The sequence below is a fragment of the Aegilops tauschii genome, chromosome 7, assembly GCF_002575655.3.
Source record: "Aegilops tauschii subsp. strangulata cultivar AL8/78 chromosome 7, Aet v6.0, whole genome shotgun sequence".
Taxonomy (NCBI): Eukaryota; Viridiplantae; Streptophyta; class Magnoliopsida; order Poales; family Poaceae; genus Aegilops; species Aegilops tauschii.
Window position 1 is genome coordinate 455,570,605 of NC_053041.3, and position 12,394 is coordinate 455,582,998.

The 12,394-nt window shown below is 43.4% G+C and overlaps 2 protein-coding genes across 2 annotated transcripts; one reads left to right on the top strand and one right to left on the bottom strand.

Moving 5' to 3' along the window:
• The first annotated feature begins 467 nt into the window (after positions 1-467).
• LOC141027508 (uncharacterized) lies at positions 468-3,406 on the top strand. Its single transcript, XM_073504574.1, has 3 exons — positions 468-1,003; positions 1,165-1,430; positions 1,971-3,406. Exons 1-3 carry the CDS (start codon positions 796-798, stop codon positions 3,147-3,149), a joined length of 1,653 nt encoding a protein of 550 aa, XP_073360675.1. The 5' UTR covers positions 468-795; the 3' UTR covers positions 3,150-3,406.
• Positions 3,373-5,801, bottom strand: LOC109746725 (uncharacterized). The gene is made up of 7 exons (XM_020305828.4): positions 5,492-5,801; positions 5,334-5,381; positions 5,203-5,249; positions 4,631-4,697; positions 4,508-4,551; positions 3,974-4,031; positions 3,373-3,776 (listed from the first exon to the last, which is right to left on the bottom strand). The coding sequence occupies exons 1-7, from the start codon at positions 5,567-5,569 to the stop codon at positions 3,726-3,728; spliced, it is 393 nt and encodes a 130-aa protein (XP_020161417.3). The 5' UTR covers positions 5,570-5,801; the 3' UTR covers positions 3,373-3,725.
• Between the last annotated feature and the right edge of the window lie 6,593 nt (positions 5,802-12,394).

Genomic DNA, 12,394 nt, shown 5'->3' on the forward strand with positions numbered 1-12,394 from the left:
GGTTTCCTCCTTCGGCGTCTTAGTCGTGGTGGGGTGCCAGATCTAGAGGGCGTGTCCGGGGTGTCGTCCCGATCTGATTCGTTCAACGGCAATGGCTTCACTTTTGGCGAGCCACCTTGGAGGTCCGTAAAGTTACATATCAGCAATGAAGCCGCGTCGAGCTTGGATGAGGAGGTGATCCGTCATTATTTTCTTCGATGGATGCTGTGGTGGTGCCGAAGGCAGGTGACGGATGTTGAGATGTTCTACTATCTTTTCAGTATTGTCATCTCGGTCCTTATGGCTTGACTTCGATCTCTATGATATAAATGGGATAGCGTATTACCGTGAAAAAAAATCTTTAAAACGGGACCCAGGTCCAAGAAAGGAACACAAGAACGAATGCCTTGCCGACGAACCCATCGTCCTCAACCCCGACATGGACGGCGAGTCCACGAGGCTATGAGCGTGCCCTGCGGCAGTGGAGTAGCGCTCGTGGGCTAGGCCAATGCAGCAGGAGAAGCGCGTCGCCCACCACCGCCCTGGCTGCGGCAGCTCCGCCGTGCGCCGGGATCGACGGAGGGGGACTCCTAATCCGATCATTTCCCAACTCGGATTCCTCAATCAGCTCCTAATCCGGATCGATCAAGTCACAAAGATTCGACTCGGATCGGATGCCAGCGGACGTCGCCATAATAAAGCACGCCCCTGTGCGCAGCTCCTGCCGTGCGCGGACGCAGGTCGTTGTTCTCCCGCAACTCCTCCTCGAGCTCCATCCGACCACGACCGATCGCACGTACGCAGGCCGTCGTCGCCATGGAGAAGATGCAGAAGGCCGTCGCCGTCGTCAACGACCTCTGGTGGAACCGGCACGGGTTCCCGCAGGGCTACCACTTCGTCCCGAGTGACCTGGAGCTCATCCGCCTCCTCGAGGACATCATCGCCGGCCGCCCTCTCCCCCACCCTCTCCCCACCATCTTCCGCAACGTCAGGATCCGCGAGTACCACCCCGCCGAGCTCTACGGTACCCCACCTTTCTTTAAACTTTCATTCTTCTTCTTCTTCTTCTTCTTCTTCGATCTCTTTGTTTTGAACTTTTAATCCGTGGTGATCCATGAACGCAATGCAATGCAATTCCGCGCGCTCGCTCATGAATCATGGTACGAATCGGAATCGATGGAGCAGAGAGGTACAAGGCGCACAAGGAGGCCGGGAGCATCTACTTCTTCAGCGAGAGGGAGTTCCCAGGGGGCGCCAGGGTGCGCCCCCGGCGCTTCACCAAGGACGGCTGGTGGAAGGCCTCGGGGGGCGGCGAGGCCCTGAAGCGCGGCGGCCTGACCGTCGGCTCTAAGCTCACCTTGGTCTTCTACGACAAGAAGCCCGGCCAGAAGGTTGGCGTCAAGACCGACTGGGCCATCAAAGAGTACACCAAGATCGTTGACAAGAAGAAGGTAATGATTCATCTTCTTCATCGCCAACCCCTTTGTTCATGGTTGAATGCACTACTGGTTTGAAGGTGAATCGCACGAAATATGATTTATTTAACAATTAATACTGTTTTGGGAGGGAAAATGTGTTTGACCTTTTTATTTTGTATTCATCTTTTGATTTTGAGTTAGTACTCCGTATTAGCTAAATTAACACATCTGCCACGGTTGCATATTTTTGGAAGTGAAGGGTGACTGCGTATAGGAGTATATAATTAAGGATGTAGTTAAAAGATATATCTATCTGCTGTTGGGATTTCCTATCATCTGAAAACCATGACCAAATTATGCATCACGTGTACACTCGACAGATTTGGTAATTTAGATAGTAGAAGTGATCGCATCTTAATTAACAATTTCAAGTTGTGATGGACACCACATACTTCTTGTACACATTTAGTTTGGCCATGCATATGCAGAACTGCGAGTATATATCTTTATAATATCAGACATTGAGCCTGCTTTCTTCAGTTGTTATCTCGTCACGCCCTTGTGTGTTTGCAGGCGGAGGAGATGGCCTTGTACCGCCTATATAAGATGAACAAACCCGCCAACGCGAAGCAAGCAACTCAAGAAGATGAAAACACCCCCGATTCCACTTGGGCGAACGAGGAGGAGGAGGCGCCGCCGCCGTCACCACCACATCCGCCAGCCGGAGGGACTTTCTTGCAGGCACAGGCCGGGCAGCCACATGACTACCACTACTACTACGCCTGTGATGCCGAGCCAGGGCCAAGCACAAGCCGCTCGGTGACGCCGAACGCCGGCCACATGGGGCTAACAGGTTCTTCGCCGGCCGCCCCAACATACCTGCCGCAGCACAACGGCGTCCAGTACACCGACGGGCTTGGGTTCTGGGATGCGCTGCCGGCGATGCACCCGTCTCTGGTGTCGTCGGGACCAACAGCCGTTGCGCATGGCCTGCCGACATCTGCTGCGCATTTCAGCTACCAAGAAACTGCAGTAGACGCCGAGCACTTTGGCTACCAAGAAACCACAGAACCGCTGAAGACGCAGCTCCTGCCAGCGTCGGCCGAGCACTTTGTCTACCAGGAAACCACAGACCCGCTGAAGACGCAGCTCCTGCCGGCGTCTGCCGAGCACTTTGCCTACCAGGAAACCACAGACCCGCCGAAGATGCAGGCCCCACCGCCACTGCCAGCGCCGGCTGCTCAGGGCGGCTACCTGGCTGATGAGTTCGACGTTTGGTGCGAGATGCAGCAAGGTTCGCAGCAGGTGGCTGTGAGTCCCTCTTCCCCCATGCCCGACGACATAGATTCGCAGCAGGTGGCTGCGAGTTTCTCTTCCCACATGCCCGACGACATAGATTCGCAGCAGGTGGCTGCGAGTTCCTCTTCCCACATGCCCAACGACATAGATCCGCAGCAGGTGGCTGCAAGTTCCTCTTCCCCCATGCCCGACGACATAGATTCCCAGCAGGCGGCTGCGAGTCCCTTCCCCAAGCTCGAAGATATTGATTTGCCCATGCTTGAAGATGTCGATTTCGCCATGCTCGAAGATATTGATTTCGTTGACTTGCTCGAGGATATACCAACGCTGCCTACAGACGAAAACGGCGAGCGCTTTTCATGCACATTACAAGAGCTCCTCTACCCCAAGATAGAGAACGAGGCACCACCACCGCTCGCCGACGTTGATGGCCAAGGATCAGGTTCAGAGTAACAGATATCTCAAAACAAAAAGTTTGGAGTAGCAGAAACCAGCAAGAGCAATCAAAAAAGAAAAAAAAAAGTTAGCAGTAACCAGCAAGAAGCAATCGATAGTACCTTAACTCGGAGTGTTCATATTTTATGGTGTTTCCTCACATTTAGCATGGTGTTCATATTAATATTACCATACTGTTGTAAGATTTCTTTTTATATATACTGCTCGGCCTGAGAAGCAATTTCTTCTTGGTTACCATTAAACAGGTTTTTAAATCTTGTAAATACTTTCAAGTAGCAACCCCTAAGCTACATTAGGGAAATATATTGATCATTACGCATTTTAGTGGGGAAATCACCTCATGATAACTGAATCTGGAATAAATTATACTCCCTCTCCGTAAAGAAATATAAGAGCGTTTAGATCACTAAGACGCTCTTATATTTCTTTACGGAGGGAGTAATTACATAATTTCTAGAGATATTCATGCATCATGATAAACAAGGGCTGATTTTGCTCTGACAGCTTGTGCATGTCAATATCTCTGTAGATGAACCGAACATGTATATGCCCATCCCAACCTTTGCAAAGTTATCACCATAGGGGGTTGTCAACAATGGCAGAAACTACATCTTTCAATGTTCCCTACAAAATTGACGTAATTGTATCAGACATACATTTACGATACTATTGGATCGAAAGCAAAATGGCAAACTGTCCTCAGTGATATGCACAACAGTAACAGTACATGAGAATTTCAAGGGGTTTCGAAAAGCAAAGATCAAATGTACGTGGTCCACATAATATGGCAATCATAACATGGAAATTGTTTCAATTCTTACCTGGGAATGATCCTTCAAACCAAGAGAGATCACCAACGGCCGAGCTGAGCCACTACCACTTCAAAACAAGTATAACAACAATGTAAGTACAAAACGGTGACAAAATTAACCAACCCAGATACATAATAGTCACTTGTATATGCGTATGTAAGCAAATGGCATGTGGTATATCAGCCCTATGAGCGAACCTGAACAGATTGGGTACTAACTTCAGCATAAAAATTGGCACAAAAACTGCAGGGCGAAGAAAAGATCAATGCTTACAACAATTCAACAACAGTATTGAAAAAAGAGAAGCTTATTGGTGCTGCTTGCTTTCAAATTGTTGGTGCGTGCCAATACTGCTTAACCAAATGATTAAACAGAACAACTGATGGGCCATAGGTATTGGCAATTGTCCCACATGGAACTCCTCATCCAAACTTACATGCAGTTATTATCGCTGCTTGCCAGGTACACAGACAAAAACTTGAAAAAAATAATCAGAGACGGGGAAACAGCGGATAGCACGACGAGACGGTTAAGAAAGCAAACCTTATATGCTCGATAAGTTGGCGTGCACAAGCTAGCAGGAGTGGCTGCGATCACAACATTATGCAGTGTCATTAGATGTGTGCACAATCAAGCCTGACAATATGGATGTTCAGAGGAGATTACCTCATCCCTCTTCCCAAAAAGAACAGATACATTGTAGGTTGGATCAGAGAAAACACTTTCATCTTTCCTATTCAGGAAGGAAAGGATTAGTAAAGAATGCAGCACAAGAGTTCAAGAAAAGAAATGACAATGGTAATGCCTTAATTCCATCAACTGTTACCAGTAGAAAACATCCAGTATACTGCTTTGTCATCACTTAGTTGACACATCATTTAACACGGAACAATATGCAAGAACCAATCATCTATCATGTTGAGGTGTTGAGGTAATAATAAAAGCATTGTGTAGCACAAATATAAATCTGAAAGTTAAGATGTGATATTTACTGCAAGACTACAGAACGGCTCAATAGTTTTGCAGCTTTCTTGGAACTAGATGATTAACCACATGAACAGATAATTTGTTCCTAGCACTAAAGATCAGCCAGATCTGGAACTTACAAATATCATGTACATGGAGGTGGCCACCACATATGCAGAACTGACAATGCAAAAAACATACACTGGCAAACTCTGCATTTTTTTGACCGGGATATACCAAACTGTACATGCTAATGAGAATAAAGAACTTACTTAGCAGCTAATATGGTTCCCATGCAGCCAATCTGTGTCACAATGACCTGCCAATACGGTGGACAGCTGAGCATCTCTCGCATGTGAAAAATAGCTTTCGATCAAATACGACCTATGAATCCACAACTCACCAGAAAGTTATCTTCGTATTTGCTGATAACAATGTCAGTCTTGTTGCCCTGGTCAGCCCAGACAGAACCAAGTTATACTCGCAATCAGATAGCACTCCCACTATGACAGATTGTTCCCAAAACGACTAGAGAAATAGATTAAATTAAATCCAACAAACCTTGATATCCAAGGAGAGGGACTTGTGCGGCACAGGGAAGCGGCCACCTGCCTGCGCAGACCCCGTCGGCATCTCCATCTGCGAAACCAATCGGATCGAAGAACCGCGTGCCCAAAGGAGGAGGAGAAGCTAGCTGTTGTTACAAAGATTGATTGAAAATTCGGAGCCAACAGGACGGATTGGAGGCAGGCGGCCGGTAGGAAGGGGGGGGGGGGAGGGGAGGGAAGAACTATAGTGCTAGGCGGCGTGGCTGTGGCGGCGCCAAGCTGGGGAGTCGGCCTGGACAGGACTCGAGAGAGAAGATCCGGCCAAGAGTCTTGCACGAGGGCTGTGGGGGAGGGGAAAAGCATCGGGGTGAGCCCAAACTCTTGCACGATACCATGCTCCCAACTCACAAAAGTCTCTTTCTTTCTTTCTTTCAAAAAAATCACAAAAGTCAGATTTCAAAGTTTGTATAAAAATCTGAAAAGAATTATGGGTGTTCACAACATATAGGAAAAAGTCTATTTTAAACTTTGAATTCGTAGAGGTTCGGCGAAATGAACCCTCAAGTCAAAATCCCGGTCGATTGCACACTGAACTATGGAATTCCGGTCTAAATCGAACATTCGGGTCATTTGGATGGCCGGGATTGGGGTATTTCGCAGGGGCCAGGGGGCGCACACCTGCTCCCTGCTCGGCCGGCCCGCTTTATTGAGAGGCTCGAACGCGAGACCCGTGCTCTACGCTGTATGATCGATGCAACAACCACTAGGGGCACGACACAGGTTGTGTTCACTTCCTCCCTTTTTCTTTTTTTCTCCTTTCTTTTCTTCTTATTTTTTAGTTTCCCTTTTTATTTTTCCTCTTATTTTTCAGTTTCCCTTTTTTTATTAAATTCGTGATTTTTTTTGAAATTGACGAGCTTTTTTTTTCCATATTTGCATATTGTTTTGAAATCCCGTAATTTTATAATTATTTCAATGTTTATTCGAAAAAATCAACATATATTACAAAAATGTTCAATACGTATTTTTGAAAAAAAAAATCGATGCATATATTCATTTTTCAAAACTGGTTATCATATGGGAAAATAATAATGGTATAGATGGGTTTCGAAGAAATGATGTACTGCTACTTGGCTCGCGGGAAGACCACCATCCAAGGATGGTTCTTGTTAGGGTGGCAGGACAATTTTTTGTATAGTATAAACGCGGACAGAAAAATTTAAAGGCGAAATTAGATGACCAGTAAACTAACGTTCCCTTAATATAATTTCTGTATACAACGGAAAAAATTATACACATGTCTATTTTCTTCACACACATTGCTCATTTTTCGTATATATCCGAAACTTTTTTATACACGTTCAACATTTTTGAAATACATGATTGACAATTTTTAAATATATATTTTTATGTCTATTTTTTCATAAACATTCACCGCCTTTGGTATTTAACTTATGATTAACATTCTTTTTTCAAATACAAGTATTTGAAACTTTTTGCAAAAACATGTTAACCATTTTTGGGATCGTATGAAACATTGTTTAAAACTACGTGACATTTTTGTACATTGTATACATTTTTCAAAATGTCACGAACATTATTTTAAAATGCGTGAACATTTTCCAAATGCAACGTACATTTTTAAATTACATATATATAAATATTAAAATATATTTTGAAATGCCACGTACTTTTTTTGTAACGCTTGAATATTTTTGAAATGTCACAAACACCGAAATATAAGTGTATCCGAAAAAAGTCAAATGGGCCGGCCCAGCGTGGAGGACGGGGACGCTCTATGGTCAATATTGCCACTCCCTGGCCCACTAGTCAGATGGGTCCCGGTTGAATTTTGCCAGGGTTCGATTTAGACTAGGATTGCATAGTTCAGGGTGCAATCGACCGGGATTTTGATTTGGGGTTTCATTTCGTCGAACCTCTACAAATTTAGGGTTTAAAATGGATTTTTTTCCCAACATATACGCATAGTTTAAAAACACGGACCCATGCCTCCCGATTCAGGTTTTCACCGGTCGGACCGCACGTTCAGGATTCACTGCTGATTTTTTACATAAAACAATATAGCACTCCTGTAAAGAAATACGTATAAGACGGATGGAGTTTTTTTTTCTTTGCGAAGTATAGGGAGTACATATTGAGTATTAACATTTCCTTATACCTGACAATAAATGTGCTCGGCCACCCACTCAGCCTAAGTTTGACTCGCACTTAATTCTTTCAAAGGCTAGAGCTTCATACATGTGAGCTAGCTGATTGTGCGGCGACTGTGCACATATGAAAAAACCATACTTGTGAGCTAGATGTACTGTGATACAAGACAGAAGTGAGAAGCTTGAGGACTTTGAAGTTGTCTTCTTCGAGCATGAGAAGAGGGAGTTGAACTGGGAGGCTCATGATCTGGCTAGATCTTCATCAACTTTAGATAATGGGTGTCATCTATCCTCCCGATTTTATCTGTATCGAATGTCTTGTTATTGTTGAATAAATTGGAGTGTTTTACCCCTAAAAAACTTAATTCTTACAAATTGTAACCGCCGGTTTATTCCATGCCTAGGATGACCTAAGACTTGTCAATTGCCAACAGGTGTAGAATGAATGTATTCTTTCTCAAGCAACCTCGCAATACGATACAAGTAGTCTCTTGTGTCCCCAACGCACCTAATACAAATGTTAATTGTATAATTGCATTAGTTCGACGAAGAGATTGATAAATTCTATGATAGATAGATAGATAGATAATTTGGGTGGTGCAAATATTTTTGTAGTTTTTGAATAGTTAAAAACAATATGGTAACAAGGTGAAAATGTGGTTGAAACAAAGTTTACAGTGGTTCGAAAGAAGACCTAGAGTGAGTAGGTTCACTAGTGTCAACTCTCAACATGATAACTTCATGAAAATACATGATGCAACCTTGCATAATTCCTTTTTATTATATCAATTCTGGATGAGATCTCATAGGTGCGCAAAGTCCAATCATCTCAAAGTTGTCTTTCTAACCTTAATCTATTGAGTTCTCAAATGTCACCTTGGGCAGCCTTGGAAATTGTACTACAATAATATCATATGATCTTTATCATTCTAATATCTTGTTCAAGAATATAACTTGAACAAGATTCGGGCACTAAATGTACCCATCACAAGAGGTACATGACATCATATAATTCAACTAATCATCAAGCCTGGGATCGTAATCATGGTGCTAATTCATAAGATAAAAAACAGATATGTGACACATAGCTACTACCACAAACCCTCGGCCTCGAAGGTAGACTACTTTTGCATAGTCATGTGAGTTGCAAGGGTTGATGCAGAAGTTGAAGAAGGAGACCCCCCCCCCCCCCCCCCCGTCGATAGAGTGCCAGATCAGAGCTAAAAACAAAGATCACCTCGAAACAGGGAGTGACAATAGCGTAAAAATCCATCAAAACCCAGGGGTGTGTATAAGCCATCGAACATCGGAGGTGCTCGGGGGTGGGGGTTATGGTGTCTAGACGCCTTAGGACCGATGCGCCTACATAGGGCACCTAGGCACTGTGGGCCTCTCCAGGTGTGGTCCCGGGTCCCTTGGTCCTCTAGTGATGCAAAAATGCTCCTCGGAATTTGCTGGGGACATTATGTATGGTGATTTCATGGAATTCTGGAAACAACAGAAAATACAAACAAACACTGGGCACTAAATTAGCAGGTTAATCTCTCAAAAAGTTTCTAAAACATTGCAACATTAAAGGATGATAGGCATGAAACATACTCCCTCCGTCCCAAAATTCTTGTCTTAGATTCGTCTAGATACAGATGTATCTAATACTAAAACATGACTTGATACATCCGTATTTAGACAAATCTAAGACAAGAATTTTGGGACGGAGGGAGTACAAGATTTGCGGGTATGTTGTAGACATATCAGAGACCGCAACAGTCTTTGATGGTAAGTAGCACAACCCAATTTATTGATTCGCCACAAGCGGAGCCAACGAATATTTATAATCTTTAGCAATTGAGTTGTCAATTCAACCACACTTGAAAACAAATATTTGCTCAAAAAAATTATTGGCAGGAAATGCGATGGAGTGATTGTAATTTGTTTGCAGTAAAGTAAACAGTAGCAGTACTACCCCGAAGTTGTCTAAGTACAAAGTATCTTAAAGAGAACAACAATGATCAAAAGCATAGGCTTTTTAGGATGGATAATGGGACGTTGCATGGATATAACCAAACGTGTAGTCCTCAAGTTACAGTCATTCCCTTTGACACCCCGATTGTTGTTAATTCAAGGTCTCCGATTCAGAACAATAACAAGTGCATACAACTTGTAAATGTGATTCAAACACATAAATATTCATGAAAACACATAAAATTCAGATATGAAATCACAACCATAGTGTCAAGAATTAAGCATAGCAAAGTCATAACAACATCAATCTCAAAACTTATATGATACTAGGCATCAAACACTAAGAATTCTGGCAATTACTACATAGGGGATATTATTCAATTCCCATCCACTCCATGTGCATCGTCGTGTTGCCACTGCAACATTCCCCATGTTTCAGAAACATTGATGATGTTGCAAAATTCTAAGACTTGCAGGTACGTGGGATTGGTCCGACACGTGGTTGGCTCTCGACGCGGTGGACGCGAGGCGTAAAATTGGTCGGATTTTTCTAATAATTTCCCTTATTTATTTTGAAATTTTGCAAAAGTAGTTTTTGAGGATTTTCTCTAGGACTTTTTTCACACAAAAAACAACACCATGGAATATTCAGCTAAAAAACAACATCTGACATGTTAGATTTATTCAAAATATGCAAGTTAGAGGAAAAAATATGGCAAAAGTGTTCAGAAAAGTAGATATGTTTGAGTCGTATCCCCCTCCACCCCCACACCACCATCACCAATCAAAAAGTGTAAAGAGACAATATTTCAAGTTTTTTTTTAATATTTGAGTCACTATGAAACCCGCATTAGGAAAAGGGTGTGCACTTTCGACGTGAGGTTGGAATTGGCTTCACATACACATACCGTTTGCACCCACAATATCTCTCCAAAGCCTTGTTTCTGGAACCTCCGGGGCAACCCGAAGCCTCTGAAGCCCAAAACCTCCTGGTTGCCTCCGGCTAGCTATCGGACTTACCAGAAAAGTTGTACAAAACCTCCGGCCAACCTCTTGGCTTGCTGGAAAGTATGAAAATTTGGTTGCACACCTTCTGTTAGCCCCAGAGCCTGTCTGAAACCTTGGGACACACAAAAATAGAGCATAACAATTGGATTTTGTGGGCCACTATATAAGCACACGTTGTTCCCCACGAGGAAGGAGACGACTCCGTTTTTCTCTCTGTTTCTACAAAGCTCAAACCCTGAACATTTCCCTCCATTTCCAACCAATCTTGCCCAGACTTTAGGGAGAGACAGAGGAGATCCTGATATACACTTTCACGAGAGAAAAGCTTAATCCCCTTTAATCCAACATGGATCTCATTACTCTTGGAGTTATTATGGATTGTTAGATGGTTAGAGTCCTTTCAAAAGCTTCCTTGTTGCTGTGTGCTCCTTAGAAGTTTATGAAGGTTCGGTGGTGACCTTAATACCAACTACTTGTGGACTAAGGCCCTTCCTTCAGTGGTATGCTCAAGTAGAATAGGGCAAGCCTTCGATGGCGTTCAGGTTGCCTTGACACTCACATCTCTCCAACAAAGATTATCACTCCCATAAGAGTGTAAACTTCGGGATACATCCCCATCTCCAACTAGTGGTTAATCTGTCGCTTGCTCCTTTACTTTGTCGTTGCTGCTTGCTAGCTACCTTTTTTTCTTGCTTCTAGGTCATCATTTAGATTGTGTTTTTTTAGTTTTACTGTTTGCTACTCCTTGCAATATACACGATAGTGAAGGAAATATGTCCTAGAGGCAATAATAAAGTTGTTATTTATATTTCCTTTATCATGATAAATGTTTCTTATTCATGCTAGAATTGTATTAACCGGAAACTTAGTACATGTGTGAATACATAGACAAACAGAGTGTCCCTAGTATGCCTCTACTTGACTAGCTCGTTAATCAAAGTTGGTTAAGTTTCCTGACCATAGACATGTGTTGTCATTTGATCAACGGGATCACATCATTAGAGAATGATGTGATGGACAAGACCCATCTGTTAGCTTAGCATAATGATCATTTAGTTTTATTGCTATTGCTTTCTTCATGACTTATACATATTCCTCTCACTATGAGATTATGCAACTCCCGAATACCGGAGGAACACTTTGTGTGCTATCAAACGTCACAATGTAACTGGGTGATTATAAAGATGCTCTACAGGTGTCTCCGATGGTGTTTGTTGAGTTGGCATAGATTGAGATTAGGATTTGTCACTCCGAGTATCGGAGAGGTATCTTTGGGCCCTCTCGGTAATGCACTTCACTATAAGCCTTGCAAGCAATGTGACTAATGAGTTAGTTGTGGGATGATGCATTACGGAACGAGTAAAGAGACTTGCCGGTAACGAGATTGAACTAGGTATGATGATACCGACGATCGAATCTCGGGCAAGTAACATACCAATGACAAAGGGAATGACGTATGTTGTTATGTGGTTTGACCGATAAAGATCTTCGTAGAATATGTAGGAGCCAATATGAGCATCCAGGTTCCGCTATTGGTTATTGACCGGAGATGTGTCTCGGTCATGTCTGCATAGTTCTCGAACCCGTAGGGTCCACACGCTTAACGTTCGATGATGATTTGTATTATAAGTTATGTGTTTTGGTGACCGGAGTTTGTTCGGAGTCCCGGATGAGATCACGGACATGACGAGGAGCCTCAAAATGGTCGAGAGGTAAAGATTGATATATTGGAAGGTTATATACAGACACCGGAATGGTTCCGAAGAAGATCAAGG